Source organism: Cucurbita moschata, unplaced genomic scaffold, assembly GCF_002738365.1.
Source record: "Cucurbita moschata cultivar Rifu unplaced genomic scaffold, Cmos_1.0 Cmo_Scf00056, whole genome shotgun sequence".
Lineage (NCBI taxonomy): Eukaryota > Viridiplantae > Streptophyta > Magnoliopsida > Cucurbitales > Cucurbitaceae > Cucurbita > Cucurbita moschata.
Genome location: NW_019268572.1, coordinates 82863 through 97408, shown reverse-complemented (window position 1 = coordinate 97408; position 14546 = coordinate 82863). Strand labels below are relative to the sequence as shown.

Sequence of the window (14546 nt, the reverse complement as noted above, 5' to 3'; positions counted from 1 at the left end):
TATATTCTTAATAACGGAGATTTGACCCTATGGTAATATATATTTAGGTGGAAAACAAGTCGATGGTTCTTCAACTATTATATCTATGTAACATAATAAGAGGGGCTCTAATGGGGCCATCCTTACCTACCTATTTTGCCATTAAATTTGTATTAAATTTCTTTTTTGTCCTTCATTATGTGTTGATTTGACATAATTCTTTTGAGTTGTGGTGTAATTTGAAAGAAGTCATATAATGGAGTTGGTTATTCCAAATTTTGCATTTAATGACCCCAACATATGTTGCGATATAGTCACATTAGTTGGAGAGGGGAACTAAGCATTCTTTATAAGCGTGTGAAAACTTCTCTCTAGTAGACACATTTTAAAACTGTGAGGTTGACTACGATACATAACGGGCCAAGTGGACAATAACTTCTAGTTGTGGGCTTGAGCTATTACGAATGGTATCAGACCTAGACACCGAACGGTGTGTCAGACAAGATGTGGAAAATCTTAAGGAGAAGTTCAAAGCACAAAATATCTATTTGTTATTTTGTGATTGGAATATTAGCTTTGAAAAGCAAAAAATATTTAAGATTGAATTAAGAAATATTTATTCTCTTCTTCTAAATGTGTTGATTGAGAAGATTAATATTTCATGGAATATGATCATATGTGATGCGATTTTAATCTTGAGGGAGTTATGAACTCTTCCTTACGGGAAACTTGTATTTGATTTGCATGGGTGAGAATGACTTTCACAACTGATTCAATATGTCTACCATTTTGTAAACTTGAACAATGAGAGCACGCCCTCTCATTGGTATGACTTAGTTTATAGTTAATGGTAAAAAAATTGTTAATTAGAAATTCAGTAGTTCTTATAGTGAAAAATATATTTACAAGGGTAAAACAACTTTTAATCTAACTATAGTTACAAACAATTCGTGAAGAATCGATAATCGACTTGATTGTAGTGATAACATACATGAACACAACTTGTTTTACCGGGTACAAGAGTTCAACTACAGGTACATAGCTTATTCCTTGGTTGTAAGTGTGAAGATTATTCCCATAGACAAACACGAGCTATTCTAACATGTTTTATCCTAGCTTACATGCATTCTAAGAAAATTTTGAAAAGATCACCCAACATAGAATTGTTACAAGCAAAACACACTTACCATTGGAATGGACAGTAACTTTAAATCTTTTTAAGCTTTTCTTAACATCCTATCCTCAAGATTAGTTTCATCTGGACGTAGTCTTGATTCATTCATTTACTCCTTTACTCGGATGTCAGAATCTTTAATAGTTGTAATTTATACAACAATACATACTACTCTGGTCGAGGTAGTTAAGGTCATTCCATGAAAAGATTAGTTAATTCCATAGGGGTTTGAAGCTACCATAGTTGGCCTGCTTTCCAATGAAGATATAAAAAGTTATTGAGTCACCATATTTGTCAAACAAAATGTGTATATAAATACAGGCTCTACAATGGCAAATGAGCAAACTAAGTATAGATTCAAACACATAAAATTTAGTATATTACAACACTGATATTTTAGGAGATGGCAAACTTCTCTTGCTCCCTCTTTGTTCTTGTTCTGGTTCTCTCAGGTACGTATGGTTGTTTAGATGCCTTTATGTTCTATGTTGTAAGCCTGGATGGGTGTTAAAGTATGTATAACTTTGAAATTCTTCACAGCTGGTTGGATGTTGCCTCTAGCAACCCACGCAAAACAATGTGATGTGAAGATGTTCGAATATGCATGCGACGCCACTGGATGTCACCAAAAGTGCCTAGAGGTTTACCCAAATTCAACATCTCAATGTGTTGAAACTCCGGAATTTCCCACCAACTTTGCTTGCCATTGTTTCTTCCCTTGTGAAGAAAATTGAGTTTTGATGTGATGCCCTTCTTTTCCTTGTACTAACCCACTTATTCTAATGCCTTAATTCCTCCCATTTCCTTAATAAAATAGTCATGTGACTTTGCTGTTATTCAATTTATCATTATGGTTTTAAAGGATACAAAAGAAGGATTATGAGACTCAAAGATTGTTCAAAATGTCTACAAAAGATGTTTGTTTCCAATGCCCTAAAGAATTTTAAGTCCTCAAGGTCTTTGGAAAATGCTTAGAAAGGAACCTCCTCTGTTTTTTATTCCTTATAGGTAAATAAGAATGATCCATAGAGTGAATAGTTTATATTTAAAAAAGTGGAAAAAAATAAAATAATTTTTTTTAATAAAATATTTTAATAGTTTATATTTTTAGAAAAAGTTTATACCTTTTTTAATAAAATAATTATAAAAAAATGGAAAATTACTAAATTAGCTTTGAACTTTGAATTAAATTCGAAAGATGAGAAAGTCCTCCCTACCTTAGAATCAACACCCTATACAAAATCTAATGAAACTAAAAATCCAACTATAGGCTCTCTCCCAAATTTAGATATGATCTCTAAAAGATTTACAACTCATCACATTCAACAGCTAACATTTGAAGATTAAGTCGACAACCCATAGATGTGTAAGCATTTCCGACAACCTCAAATTTAGAGTGGTTCTCAATGTTTCAAAGTTAGCTCAAGCTCTCTCTACAAATTATGAAGTTTGGGGGAATCATTTGGAGCAAGAAACAAGAGTTGGCCAGCCTCCAATCACAAGTCATAAGAGTTTAGATTTTGGGTCTCTTCCTCTTGAATTTCTTCCAACTTCGAGAGTTATATTGGATTGTTTCCCTTTAAACTTATTCCTACATCTTCTAAATAAGACTACCCACAACTTTGTGAAAGGAACAAGTGTTGAAAATGTAACGACCCAAAATTTTCTACTTAATTTAAGGTCGCTACTGTATATGTACCATAAACATTGAATGCGAAAGACTTCATTTAAATTCCATAAAACATAACCTTTAGCTTAAAACACAACCATGGACTTACGTGTTTCGAAAACATCTTTAAAACAACACAACAAAAGACCCGAAATAAAATAAATAAGCGTTTAAGTTTAAAACATCTTATTCTATCCTAAGTCTAAGAAAATAAATACCACTATCCTATGCATGTGCCATGATCTCGAGTTGCGATGCCGTCGTCAGTCGTACAAGAATGCCTTGCCTTAACCTGAAAAATATAGTAGCACATGGCTTGAGTATTTAAAGAAATACTCAGTAAGTGACCCCACTATTGGAGTTAAATGCAACAATCACATGCAATGAAATGATGGGACCTATCTTTCGTTTCGTTTTCCCTACGATGCTGTCCTAACGGGTAATCGTGGATGTGTACCATATACTCTACACACAGCACATATGTGCAAGTATGGGCTCACCAGCTAGTTCGCACACCGCTGGGCCACTGTCCTTAGCCGGTGGGCATACCCTTGGAGCCCCTTATGCCGGGACTCGTTAAAACTAGAACCGTCACGACAGTGCTATGTAAAGCATAATGATCGTTGTCCTGCCATTGGATGTACGCGTCCGTACCCTCGTGATGGGATAGGGGTATCCCCCCAAATGCATGAGCACACAATATGCATGAGGTCCCACTAGTCCTACAGTTATCATTAATGAACATAACCCCTGTCATGTTTTCATGCTTACATGTCATTCTCATTCTCATTTCTTTACATATCATACATATTCCTAATGGGGTTATGTTTCATGCAATTTACCGTATTTCATGTCATACAATTCATGCAGTTACATTCAAATATTCATATAAACAAACCATAATCGTTCAAGGACCACACATCGTTACATGCATTACACACCACATCAGACTAAAAGCATACATTCACGTTCACCTAACTACCTACTTAAGCACAATAACCTAGCATACAATGCATCATATCATAAACAAGTCATAACGTAAACACTTCATAGTCATATCGTTCTCTAACTTACCATAGCCTTAACGTTCTTATATCACAGACATATCATTATGTAACGTACCTTAGTCATATCATCACTAGAACGTATCCTAACGCCATCGTTCTATCAATCTATGACAAACCTATCCCTTTCTACCCATAACCTAACTATATTCTTTCATCAATCTCTCCTATCCATAGCACTCCGGTATGTAACCTAACCTTAACGTTTCATGAACGTATCTTACTCCTATCGTTACATTTCACTTTGTGCATCCTTCTCGTATCCTATCTCAAACATCTCCTTGAGCACATCATACCATAATTATTATCGTACAATCCACATATTATAACATAACATAACATATAGGAAGCATATTGATCCACAGATAATTTACACATATAAATATATATGGCACGTGCAGAACCACAGGACACGTGTCAACATCAAATATAACCATGTCGATAGTAAGGTTACTTACCTGGCTAGCGTAAGTCGTTGTCACGAATATATCTTTAATAAGAGTTCGATTTCGTCCTTTCAAATTTGGGTCAACCTATATGAGCCCATGACATTAGTTTCGGGTTTGAATTCTACGATATTATTTCTCTAATTTACATTGGTCCATTGTTAGAAGTCTTGAAATGTTATAGATCTATAATTATATATTTATTAAAATCTCATTTTTCATTGTTACTGTTGTATAAAAAGTAGATACTGGTAAGTTATTCTGAGCTTTACTATTATCTGTATTTACGGGTCTGTATTTACCTTTCCCTCCATATTTAGTTTCTGGTTTTTAATTCCCTAATCTCTTTATTTTATCTGTTGCCTTCTAATTCTTGATCTCTATTTCCAAATCTTTGCCTTTCAATTCTATTATCATGTATTCCAAATTTACAATGAATCTCTGTTTCCAAATCTTTCCCTCAGTGTTTCCTATTTTCTTATCGCATTGTTTCCTATTCATAAGTTTTATTGGCCATTCTATCTTTAATCTATTCGTTTGGCTGGCTGACTGATAAAAATTTAATCTAATATTACTAATCTAACCTAATTTACTAGAATCGTATAAATAATTGATTTACTAGAATCGTATAAATAATTGACATTTAGTTTCTAACTCAAAGTTACATCAGTATAATAATTCAATGAAGATCTAACTATAATTAGTTGTGATTTCTAAAAAAAAATAGGATAAAAGAAAAGGAAGATTTAATATATATATATATTGATCAGATCTATCTTCACATCTCCAGTGAATGGGTAAATGTCATTCTCATTTTTTTTTCTCAAGTAAATCTGACTATTATTGATTTTCTGTTTCTTTTTGCAATAACTGTTACTTTCTGGCGTAAGGAGGGATTATGGGGAGATAATTGTGAGAAGGGATGAGAGGTTGGTGGAAAGAACTGGGGAAATATTGTTTTTTTTTCTTCTTCTTCTTCATTTATTTATTTATTAATTATTATTATTTTAACTATTTTTATTTGTTTATTTCTTTATTTAGTTTTTGGGCTATTACAGAAAATTTCTAAATCCCACTCAGCTATTACAGAAAATTTCTAAATCCCACCTCCCCACTGCCATTAAAAAGCTCAAGAAAAACCATGAAGTTACAATCTAAGAGTTACCCGAGTTTGTCATATCTAACCTATCCCATTTAATTCTTGCACTTTCAAGGAGGATTTCTTGTGAAGACCACTGTAACGACCCGAAATTTTCTGCTCAATTTAAGGTCGTTACTGTATACGTACCATAAATATTGAATACTGAAGACTTCATTTAAATTCTATAAAGCATAACCTTTATCTTAAAACACAACCATGGACTTACGTGTTTCGAAAACATCTTTAAAACGATACAACAAAATACCCGAAATAAAATAAATAAGCGTTTAAGTTTAAAGCATCCTATTCTAGCCTAAGTCTAAGAAAATAAATACCACTATCTTATGCATGTGCCATGGTCTCGAGTTGCGATGCCGTCATCAGCCATACAGAAATGCCTTGCCTTAACCTGAAAAAGTAGTAGCAATACTCAGTAAGTGACCCCACTATTGGGGTTAAATGCAACAATTACATGCAAATGAGATGATGAAACCTATCTTTCAATCTGTCTTCCTACGGTGCTGTTCTAACCGGTAAATTTGGACGTGTACCATATACTCTACACACAGCCCATACGTGCGAGTACGAGCTCACCAGCTAGTTAGCACACTGCTGGTCCACTTTCCTTGTCGAGCGAGCATACATTGGGAGCTCCTTAGGCTGGACACCCGTTAGAACTAGTAACCGTCACGGCAGCGCTATGCAAAACATAACGATCGTTATCCTGCCATTGGATGTACGCGTCCGTACCCTTGTTTTGGAATAGGGGTATCCTCCAAATGCATGAGCACACATAATGTATGAGGTCCCCAATATTTCTATTTTTATCATTAATGAATATAACCCCGCTATCATCTTTCATGCTTAATATGTCATTTCTCATTTTTAGTCTACGTATCATACATAATCCTAACGGGGTTACATTTCATTTCATTTGTCGTGATATCATGTCATTCATAACATGTTGTATACATACAATTTAGAAAACATAACATAATGCTCCATGCTTTTAACATGTCATTTCATAACGTGGAATTCATACAACAATTACCTCAATGGTCACACAAAACAATCTAAACATGACATATCACATCACAATATATCGTATCATAAACATTGAGTATCGTAAACACTTCGTGGTCATATTGTTCCCTAACTTATCATAGCCTTAACGTTCTTATACCTATCACAGTCATATAGTTACATGAACGTACCTTAGTCATATCATCACAGGAACGTATCCTAACGCTATCGTTCTATCAATCAATCACAAATCTATCCCTTTCAACCCATATCCTAACCATATTCTTTCAACAATCTCTTCTATCCATAGCACTCTGGTACGTATCCTAACCTTAACGTTTCATGAATAAATCTTACTACTATCATTACATTTTGTTTTATGCATCCTTCTTGTATCCTATCTCAAATATATCCTTGAACACATCGTACCACAATTTTTATCATACAATTCACATATTATAATATAACATAAACATAATATAAGCATACCGATTCACAGACAATTCATACATATCAGTATATATGACACGTGCAGAACCACAGGCACGTGTCAACATCAAATATAACCATGTCGATTGTAAGGCTACTTACCTAGCTAGCTTAAGTCATTGTCACGAATATATCTTTAGTGAAAGTTCGATTCCGTCCTTTGAAATCCGAGTCAACCTACGTGAGCCCCTGACATTAGTTTCAAATTTGAACTCTACAAAATTATTTATCTAATTTACATTGATCCATTGTTAAAAGACTTGAAATGTTATATATCTATAATTATATTTTTATTAAAAATCTTATTTTCCATGGTTACTGTTGTATAAAAGAAGAGTAGATACAACTATTTCAAGTTATTCTCGGTTTACTACTCTCTGGATTTCTCTGGATTTACCCTATATTTACCTTTTTCTCTATATTTAGTTTGTAGTTTTTAATTCCTTATTCTTCTTTTTTTTTTATCGGTTACCTTTTAATTCAGTTCTCATGCATAACAAATTTCCAGTGGATCTCTGTTTCCAAACCTTTCCTTATCTCAGTGTTCTTGTTCACAAATTTTACTCGTCATTCTATTTTTAATCTATTAATTTGGCTACTGATATACATTTAATCTAATATTATTAATCTGATGTGATTTACTAGCATTTGTATAAATGATTGACATTTAGTTTCTAATTCAAAGCTAAACCATTGTAATAATTCAATGAAGATCTAACTATAATTGGCCGTCATTTCTAAAAAAAATAGGATAAAAGAAAATGAAGATTTAATATATACCTTATTAATCAGATCTATCTTCTCGTAAATCTCCGGTGAATCTCAACTAGTAAAGGTTATTCTCATTTTTTTTTCCCTTAAGTAAATCTCATCATTATTGTTTTTCTATTTCTTTTTTTTGCAGTACCTATTACTTTCTGGTGTAAGGACAAAATGAAGAGAGGCAATAAGGACTAATGAAGAGAGATAATTGTGGGGGAGGGATGAGAGGTTAGTGGAGAGAAGTGGGGAAAGGTTGTTTTAGTACTGAAATTGGATGGGTACTATGATCATTGGGTAATGCTCATGTAAAACTTTTTTAGTATTGGGTTTGATGGAGAATGGGATTCCCGCAGCAATAGGACACATCGTTTTAAAGGATACCCAGAAGAAGCACATTGAAGATCATAAATTGAAAGATTTGAAAGCAAAGAATTATCTATTTCAAGCACTAGATCGTTTGATCTTGGAGACAACCCTCAACAAGGATACAACAAAAAAAAAAAAAACATATGGGAATCTATGAAGTAGAAATATCAAGGTTCGACACGGGTAAAGCGTGCACATTTGCAATCTCTTCTGAAGAAGCTTGAAATGCTGCACATGAAGGTAGGAGAATCTGTGAATGAGTATTTTGCTCGGACCCTTAGCATAGCCAACAAGATGAAACTAAATGGTGAGAACAAAGAAGATGTTGAAGTAGTCGGAAAGATTCTGAGATCTATGACCCTCAAGTTTGATTATATTGTGTGTTCCATTGAGGAGTCCAAGGATACAACCATCTTAGCCATTAATGAGTTGCAAAGAAGCCTGCTTGTACATGAACAACGCATGAGTTCTCATGTTGAAGAAGACCACGCTTTGAATATCACTCATGGTGAACAATCTAGAGGAAAGGGTCGGAAGGGGTCATGGTCATGGAAGTTTTAGAAGCAGAGGAAGGGGACGAGGCAGACAAACCTTCAACAGGGCCACAGTAGAGTGCTATAATTGTCACAAGCAAGGACATTTTCAATGGGAATCTCAAAGCAAGGAGAAAGAGGCAAAATATGCAGAGACTCAAGAAGATATGCTGTTGACGGCTTACGTGAATATGAATAAGGCCAATAGAGAAGATAGTGGTTCCTTGACTCGAGATGTAGCAATCATATGTGTGGGAAGAAGAAGTATTTTTTTAGATTTTGATGGAAGTTTTAGAGATTGCTTGAAGTTGGGCAACAACACAAGCATGGTTGTAACAGGAAAGAGTAATGTACGACTGCAAGTTAATGGAATCATTCCTATGTACCAGAGCTGAAGAACAATTTGTTGAGTATTGGAAAATTGCAATCAAAGGGGCTTACCATTTTGTTTCAAAATGGAACGTGCGAGGTGTTTCATCCTGAGAGGCTTAATCATGGAGAGAAAGATGTCTTTGAATCGAATGTTCGTACTGCATGCTATATCTCGACCTGTAACATCCACTTGTTTCAATACAATCACAAAATATATTTAACAACTTTAACACTGTAGATATGGAAGACTCTTGAGCAAAAGAAGATGGTGGATGGTTTACCACAGCTCAATTCTCCTCTCCTAGTAAAAATTGTGTGATGGGTAAACAATCATCAATTTTTTTTGTCCACATTAAAAAAAAAAGAAGCATGTTTTGAAATTTAATTGGGAGGGGAGAAGTTCAAATTATGCTCTTTCTCACTTCATGATTCTTAATCATCTCGCTTTCAACAAATTTTTTTTTTTTTTTTTTTTTAAGAATCCATGGAAGTCAAAGACATAAAATTAATCTGATTGAAATGAAAACTTTATTTTATTTGAGAAATTTTATTGGGTTGGAAATTACCATATACTTTGGAATTCGATTAGCTAAAAATGGTTTTGATAAATAATTTTTTATTTTAACTAATTGCTCTAAGGTAATTATTATTATTATTATTATTATTATTTTATAATAATAGTAAAGTGAATATAACTCAATAGTAATTAAAATGTTAAATGTTGTCGGAGGTTCTGTTTCATCCACTGATCTATGTTTTAATTTACGTTTATTTTTTAAAAAAGAAAAAAAATACAAAAATCCATAACTCAATTAGTCATAAATATTTCTAAGAAATTCTCCTTATATAAACCCAATCTAACTCGATCATAAAATTTTGGGGTTAAATTAGTTCATTTATTTACTCACAAGTAGAATATTAACCTTATTTATTTATTTTTAAATATTTAATTAAGCCACTAAATTTTACAATATATTTAAAAAAAGTGGTGGAAGAATAAATTAAATTAAATAAAGCAATAAATATATACTGACATCGCAAGTAAAAATGTATCTTTTAAAATTAACAATAATTAAGTTCCATTAATCCTAAAAAAAATTCATAAACTAGTTAAATCTAGAAAATTTTCATTTATTTGAACCTAACCCAAACAAAAATCTCTTAATTACACATGGAAAGCCCAAACAAATTCATTTTGGTTAAACTTGCAAGACTGATGCATGACAAAATTAGTTCATAATTCATCGTTTTCCCCATAATATTCCATATTATGTTTTCCATCTCTATATAAATCCTTCCCTTATTTTCAATCTTCATCTCATCTCTCATCAGAATTATGTGGACCCAAACCCTTCCAATCATGGCCGTTTTCATGGCCACTTTCATGTTCCTCCTCGCCCTAACCAACGCTCAAAACGCCCCCGGTGACTATCTCGCACTTCACAACCACGCTCGAACCCAGGTTAGCGTTGGCCCCATGCAATGGGGCAATACCGTGGCCACGTACGCTCAAGCCTATGCGGAAAAAAGAAAGGGTGACTGCGCCATGATTCACTCAACCGGGCCGTACGGGGAAAACATAGCTGCTGGGTACTACCCTGAGTTCACCGGGGTAGATGCGGTGAAGCTGTGGGCCAACGAGAAGCCGTTGTATGATCATGCGTCGAATAAATGCGTGGGTGGTGAATGTGTGCACTACACTCAGATGGTGTGGCGAAGCTCGGTCTGACTTGGATGTGCTAGAGTGCCCTGTAAGGCTAATTCTCAGTTTGTTGTTTGCAATTACGATCCTCCTGGCAACTATATTGGGGAAAAGCCTTATGATTCTTTGGTGGTTTGAAGAGATTTAGATTTAAAATTTTTATGAATGGTAATAAAGTTTATGAGAGAATCATAAATTTATGAATTGAAATACAGCTATGGTATTGTCTATAATAGTATTATATTGTCTTGTTTGAGTTAACTCCAGTGACTTTGTTTTAACCTCCTTGAGTTAACTCTTGTGACTTTGTTTTGACCTCCTCACTTATAAATCCATGATCATAGAGTCTCCCCTCTAATTAAGTACATCATGGAGCCACCCCTGAAGCCCGTAGATTTCTAGAACAACCTTCCCTTAATCGAGGCTCGACTACTTTCTTTGGAGCCTTTGAACAAAATACACCCTTTGTTCGACACTTTTGACTACAATTTTGAGGCTAATAATTTCTTTGTTTGACATACCTAAGTTAAGTTCATGGTCTGATAACCATGTTAAGAATCACGAATCTCTACAATGGTATATGATATTTGTCCACTTTGAACATGAGATTTTCTCATAGGTTTGCTTCGGGCTCCTAGAGATGTATTCTTTACTTATAAATCTACGATCATTTCCGAACAATCTTCAATACTGAGAACACCAGCCACCAGCCAATTCCTGTTCTAAGTCACTCGAAAGAAATGCCCTCGGCAGAGATGTGAAAAACAAGTCCACGGTGTTTTTGAACTCCAAATCGAGAGATGCACGGCGGCATTTAACTCCGCTGCACTATGAGACCCACACCAGAGACAAAGGCCCACTGTCGCAACCTAAACTTTTAAAAAAAACATACATATTCATAAACTTTGAAAAGAGTAGGATAAGAAAATGTTTAACAATTTGTTAGTTCCTAAACTTTGAAAAGAGCAGGATAAGAAAATGTTTAACAATTTGTTATTTTAAAAGTGTCTAAAAGTCTCCAAATTTTAAAAAATTAACAATTTTTAATATAAAAATTTAACCTATTCAACTACTATTTTAAAAATGATGAATTTATGGGCTAGAATGGAAAGTTTAATGGATCACGTAAGACTAATCGTAGTGCAACCAAGTGAGTCAATTGGGTTAGCCATGAGCCCACTCTACCACTAAACTTAGCCATGCCCTAAACTTAGCATGTCAATACAATACTCAAATGTCAAACAAAGGACTCCAAAAGAAAAAGGAAAAGAAAAGGAGTCGAGGGGAGGTGTTGGATGAAAGTCCCACTCGGCGAATTTAGGGAACGATCATGGGTCCATTGAGGTGAACTCAAAGTGAACAATATCTTCGTAATGGTATGATATTATGTGGTTTCTTACCAATACTGCAAAAATAAATGGAGAATTACCTAGTTTTAGGAACCATCCATCTCTATACTGATAAGATACTGTCTAGTTTGAGATTAAGTACTTTCTGCTTGTTGTCCTGTGAGATTATTTCTTACTTATAAATTCATGATCATTTCTTAAAGAATCTCTCTTAAAAATTTTACACACAGAGAATAGCTCCCAGAATAGCTGTCAAATGTTGTTTGAAGTCAACGGGAATAAATGCCCACGGCCGAGATGCGAAAAACCAGTCACGATGTTTCGGCCTCCAAATCGGGAGACCCACGACGGCGATTGGCTCTGCTGCACATAACTCAATAGTAATTAAGATATACTTGATGGTGTTAATATAACACATGCGGAAGCAATTTGGATCTTAGGCACTTTTAGAACATCAATTATAATAAGTAACTAGCATGTTCATAAGTATTAAAACTTAATGAGTTTAAATACTAACCTTTTGTAGTTCAAACTCATTTTTCCTCACGAACCGGTTTCGAACCACCACTAATGTCTTCTCCACTATCCTCCGGCCTTAGAACGGGATTGTGGAATCCGGTGAGTGACTAAACTTGGGAGAGATTTTGTATATGTGAAGAGAGTGTTTGTGAGAGGTTTATCTCAAGATTTTTCACCAAGAAGAAGAAGACCTTCCATGTATCATGATCACTCTATTTAAAGAGTCATGTTTGCATGTTTATGCAAATTTGAGATCACCAAATTTTGACACTTAAAATTCCACTCAAATGTTGTGGATTATGTGGCAAGCATGCAAGTTTGAGTTAACCAAATTTTGACACTCAAAATTCACTCAAACTTGTGGGGTTTATTCCGCAAGCATGCAAGTTTGGTTAAACCAAATTTTGACACCTCAAAATTCCACTAGCATGGATTTTTCCATGAAATGAAGTCAACATTTTGACTTTCTTCATTTTAATTCAACAATTAATTTGAATAATGAATTTCAAATTAAAGTAACATTAAATGATTAATTAAACTATTTAATTAATATTTAATATTAATTTATTTGCCCATCCCAATCAATCATGACACATAATTGATTAAGATATTTAAATCTTATTTAAATATCTCAGATTCTCTCTTTTTGTTTAATTCGTAAATAAAACCAAAATGCAGTTAAATATTAACTGGCTAAACTCATTAACCTTGTTAACCAACATTCGTTAACTACTAGGACATTCCACTATAACCTAGTAGTTGCACTCCCCTCGCTATAGATATATTTCTGTCCATTTGATATAACCATGATTAGTAAGTCGATCCTTCACAGGTTGTTCGTAACTAGAGCTTGGTCAATTTACCGTTTTACCCCTAAAGTTACTTCTTGTTCCTTATGTCTCACTGATCCTCTAATGAACAATTGGTTGGTGGTCCAACCAGTAAATCGAATCCCTCTCAGGCTAATGAAAGGGTGGGGCCCCTTGTTCAAGACCTAGAGTTAGTGCTTAAGGAAACTACCTCTCTTCTATCCCTAAAAGTGGATAGGAGTGAATTTCATCTTGCACCCCACGTCCCCAGCCATTCACCTAGTCTTACCCCTGAAATGGGAAGCCTATTGAATCAGCGAACTAGAGCCACTCTCACCCATGCAAATCTATGGATAATTCCGAATAAACAGGAGTTCATGGTTAGCTCAGGATTAAAACCGAGTTACCTAGGTTATCGAATGAAAAGAAAATCAGTCTCAACAGTAAACGACATTATAAAGTGAGAGTGGTTTTCTTCATGGTCTGATCTTATGAAATATTCATTGCATAGGACGCCCCCACTCACATTGTCTCCACATGTAAAATTTAGTGATCACATTGTTTATATCATATACAAAAGTGAGCCGCATCCACAGTGTCCCCAGAATAAGGTACTTAGTCTTATCCTTATACTATAGATCATTTTGATTATATACTTGAACTTGATCCACTCTTATGTCTCTACATATAGTTCAAGTAATCATACTATAGCCAGAGTGTTCTTAGTTTATTGGATTTAGATTAATGATCGTAAAATTCACTTTATTCAATAACAATCTTTACTGAATAAACAACAATAATAACTTTATTGAAAATAGAATATGTTTTTGTTTACAAACTATGAGTTTTAGGACTTAAAACCCAACAAACTCCCACTTGGACTAAAACTCTAGTGGGATTTTATAACGTTGAGTAGAGAGAAATACAATAAACTAGGTCATCACATACTCATGCCTATTCTCCCACTTGCCCTAGATTACATAACTCGTAGTCCTAGACTCACTAGGTGCCCTTCAAACACTTCAGCCGTGAGGGGCTTTGTAAATGGATCAGCAATGTTGTGCTCTGAAGCTATCTGTGTGACGATCACATCTCCTCGTTGCCCAATCAACCTTATGAGACGATATTTGCTGTAACGCCCGAAAAAAA

The 14546-nt window shown here is 34.4% G+C and overlaps 1 protein-coding gene and 1 pseudogene across 1 annotated transcript; both read left to right on the top strand.

Annotated features, from left to right (window-relative positions):
* The first annotated feature begins 8347 nt into the window (after positions 1-8347).
* LOC111436560 lies at positions 8348-8674 on the top strand. Its single transcript, XM_023074306.1, has one exon. It carries the CDS (start codon positions 8348-8350, stop codon positions 8672-8674), a length of 327 nt encoding a protein of 108 aa, XP_022930074.1.
* Positions 8675-10354: 1680 nt separating this feature from the next.
* On the top strand, positions 10355-10858 carry LOC111436559 (annotated as a pseudogene).
* Positions 10859-14546: the final 3688 nt, after the last annotated feature.

Excerpts from the sequence above, each read along its gene's own strand:
- LOC111436560 (XM_023074306.1), top strand. The coding sequence starts at position 8,348 with ATGAAGGTAGGAGAATCTGTGAATGAGTATTTTGCTCGGACCCTTAGC.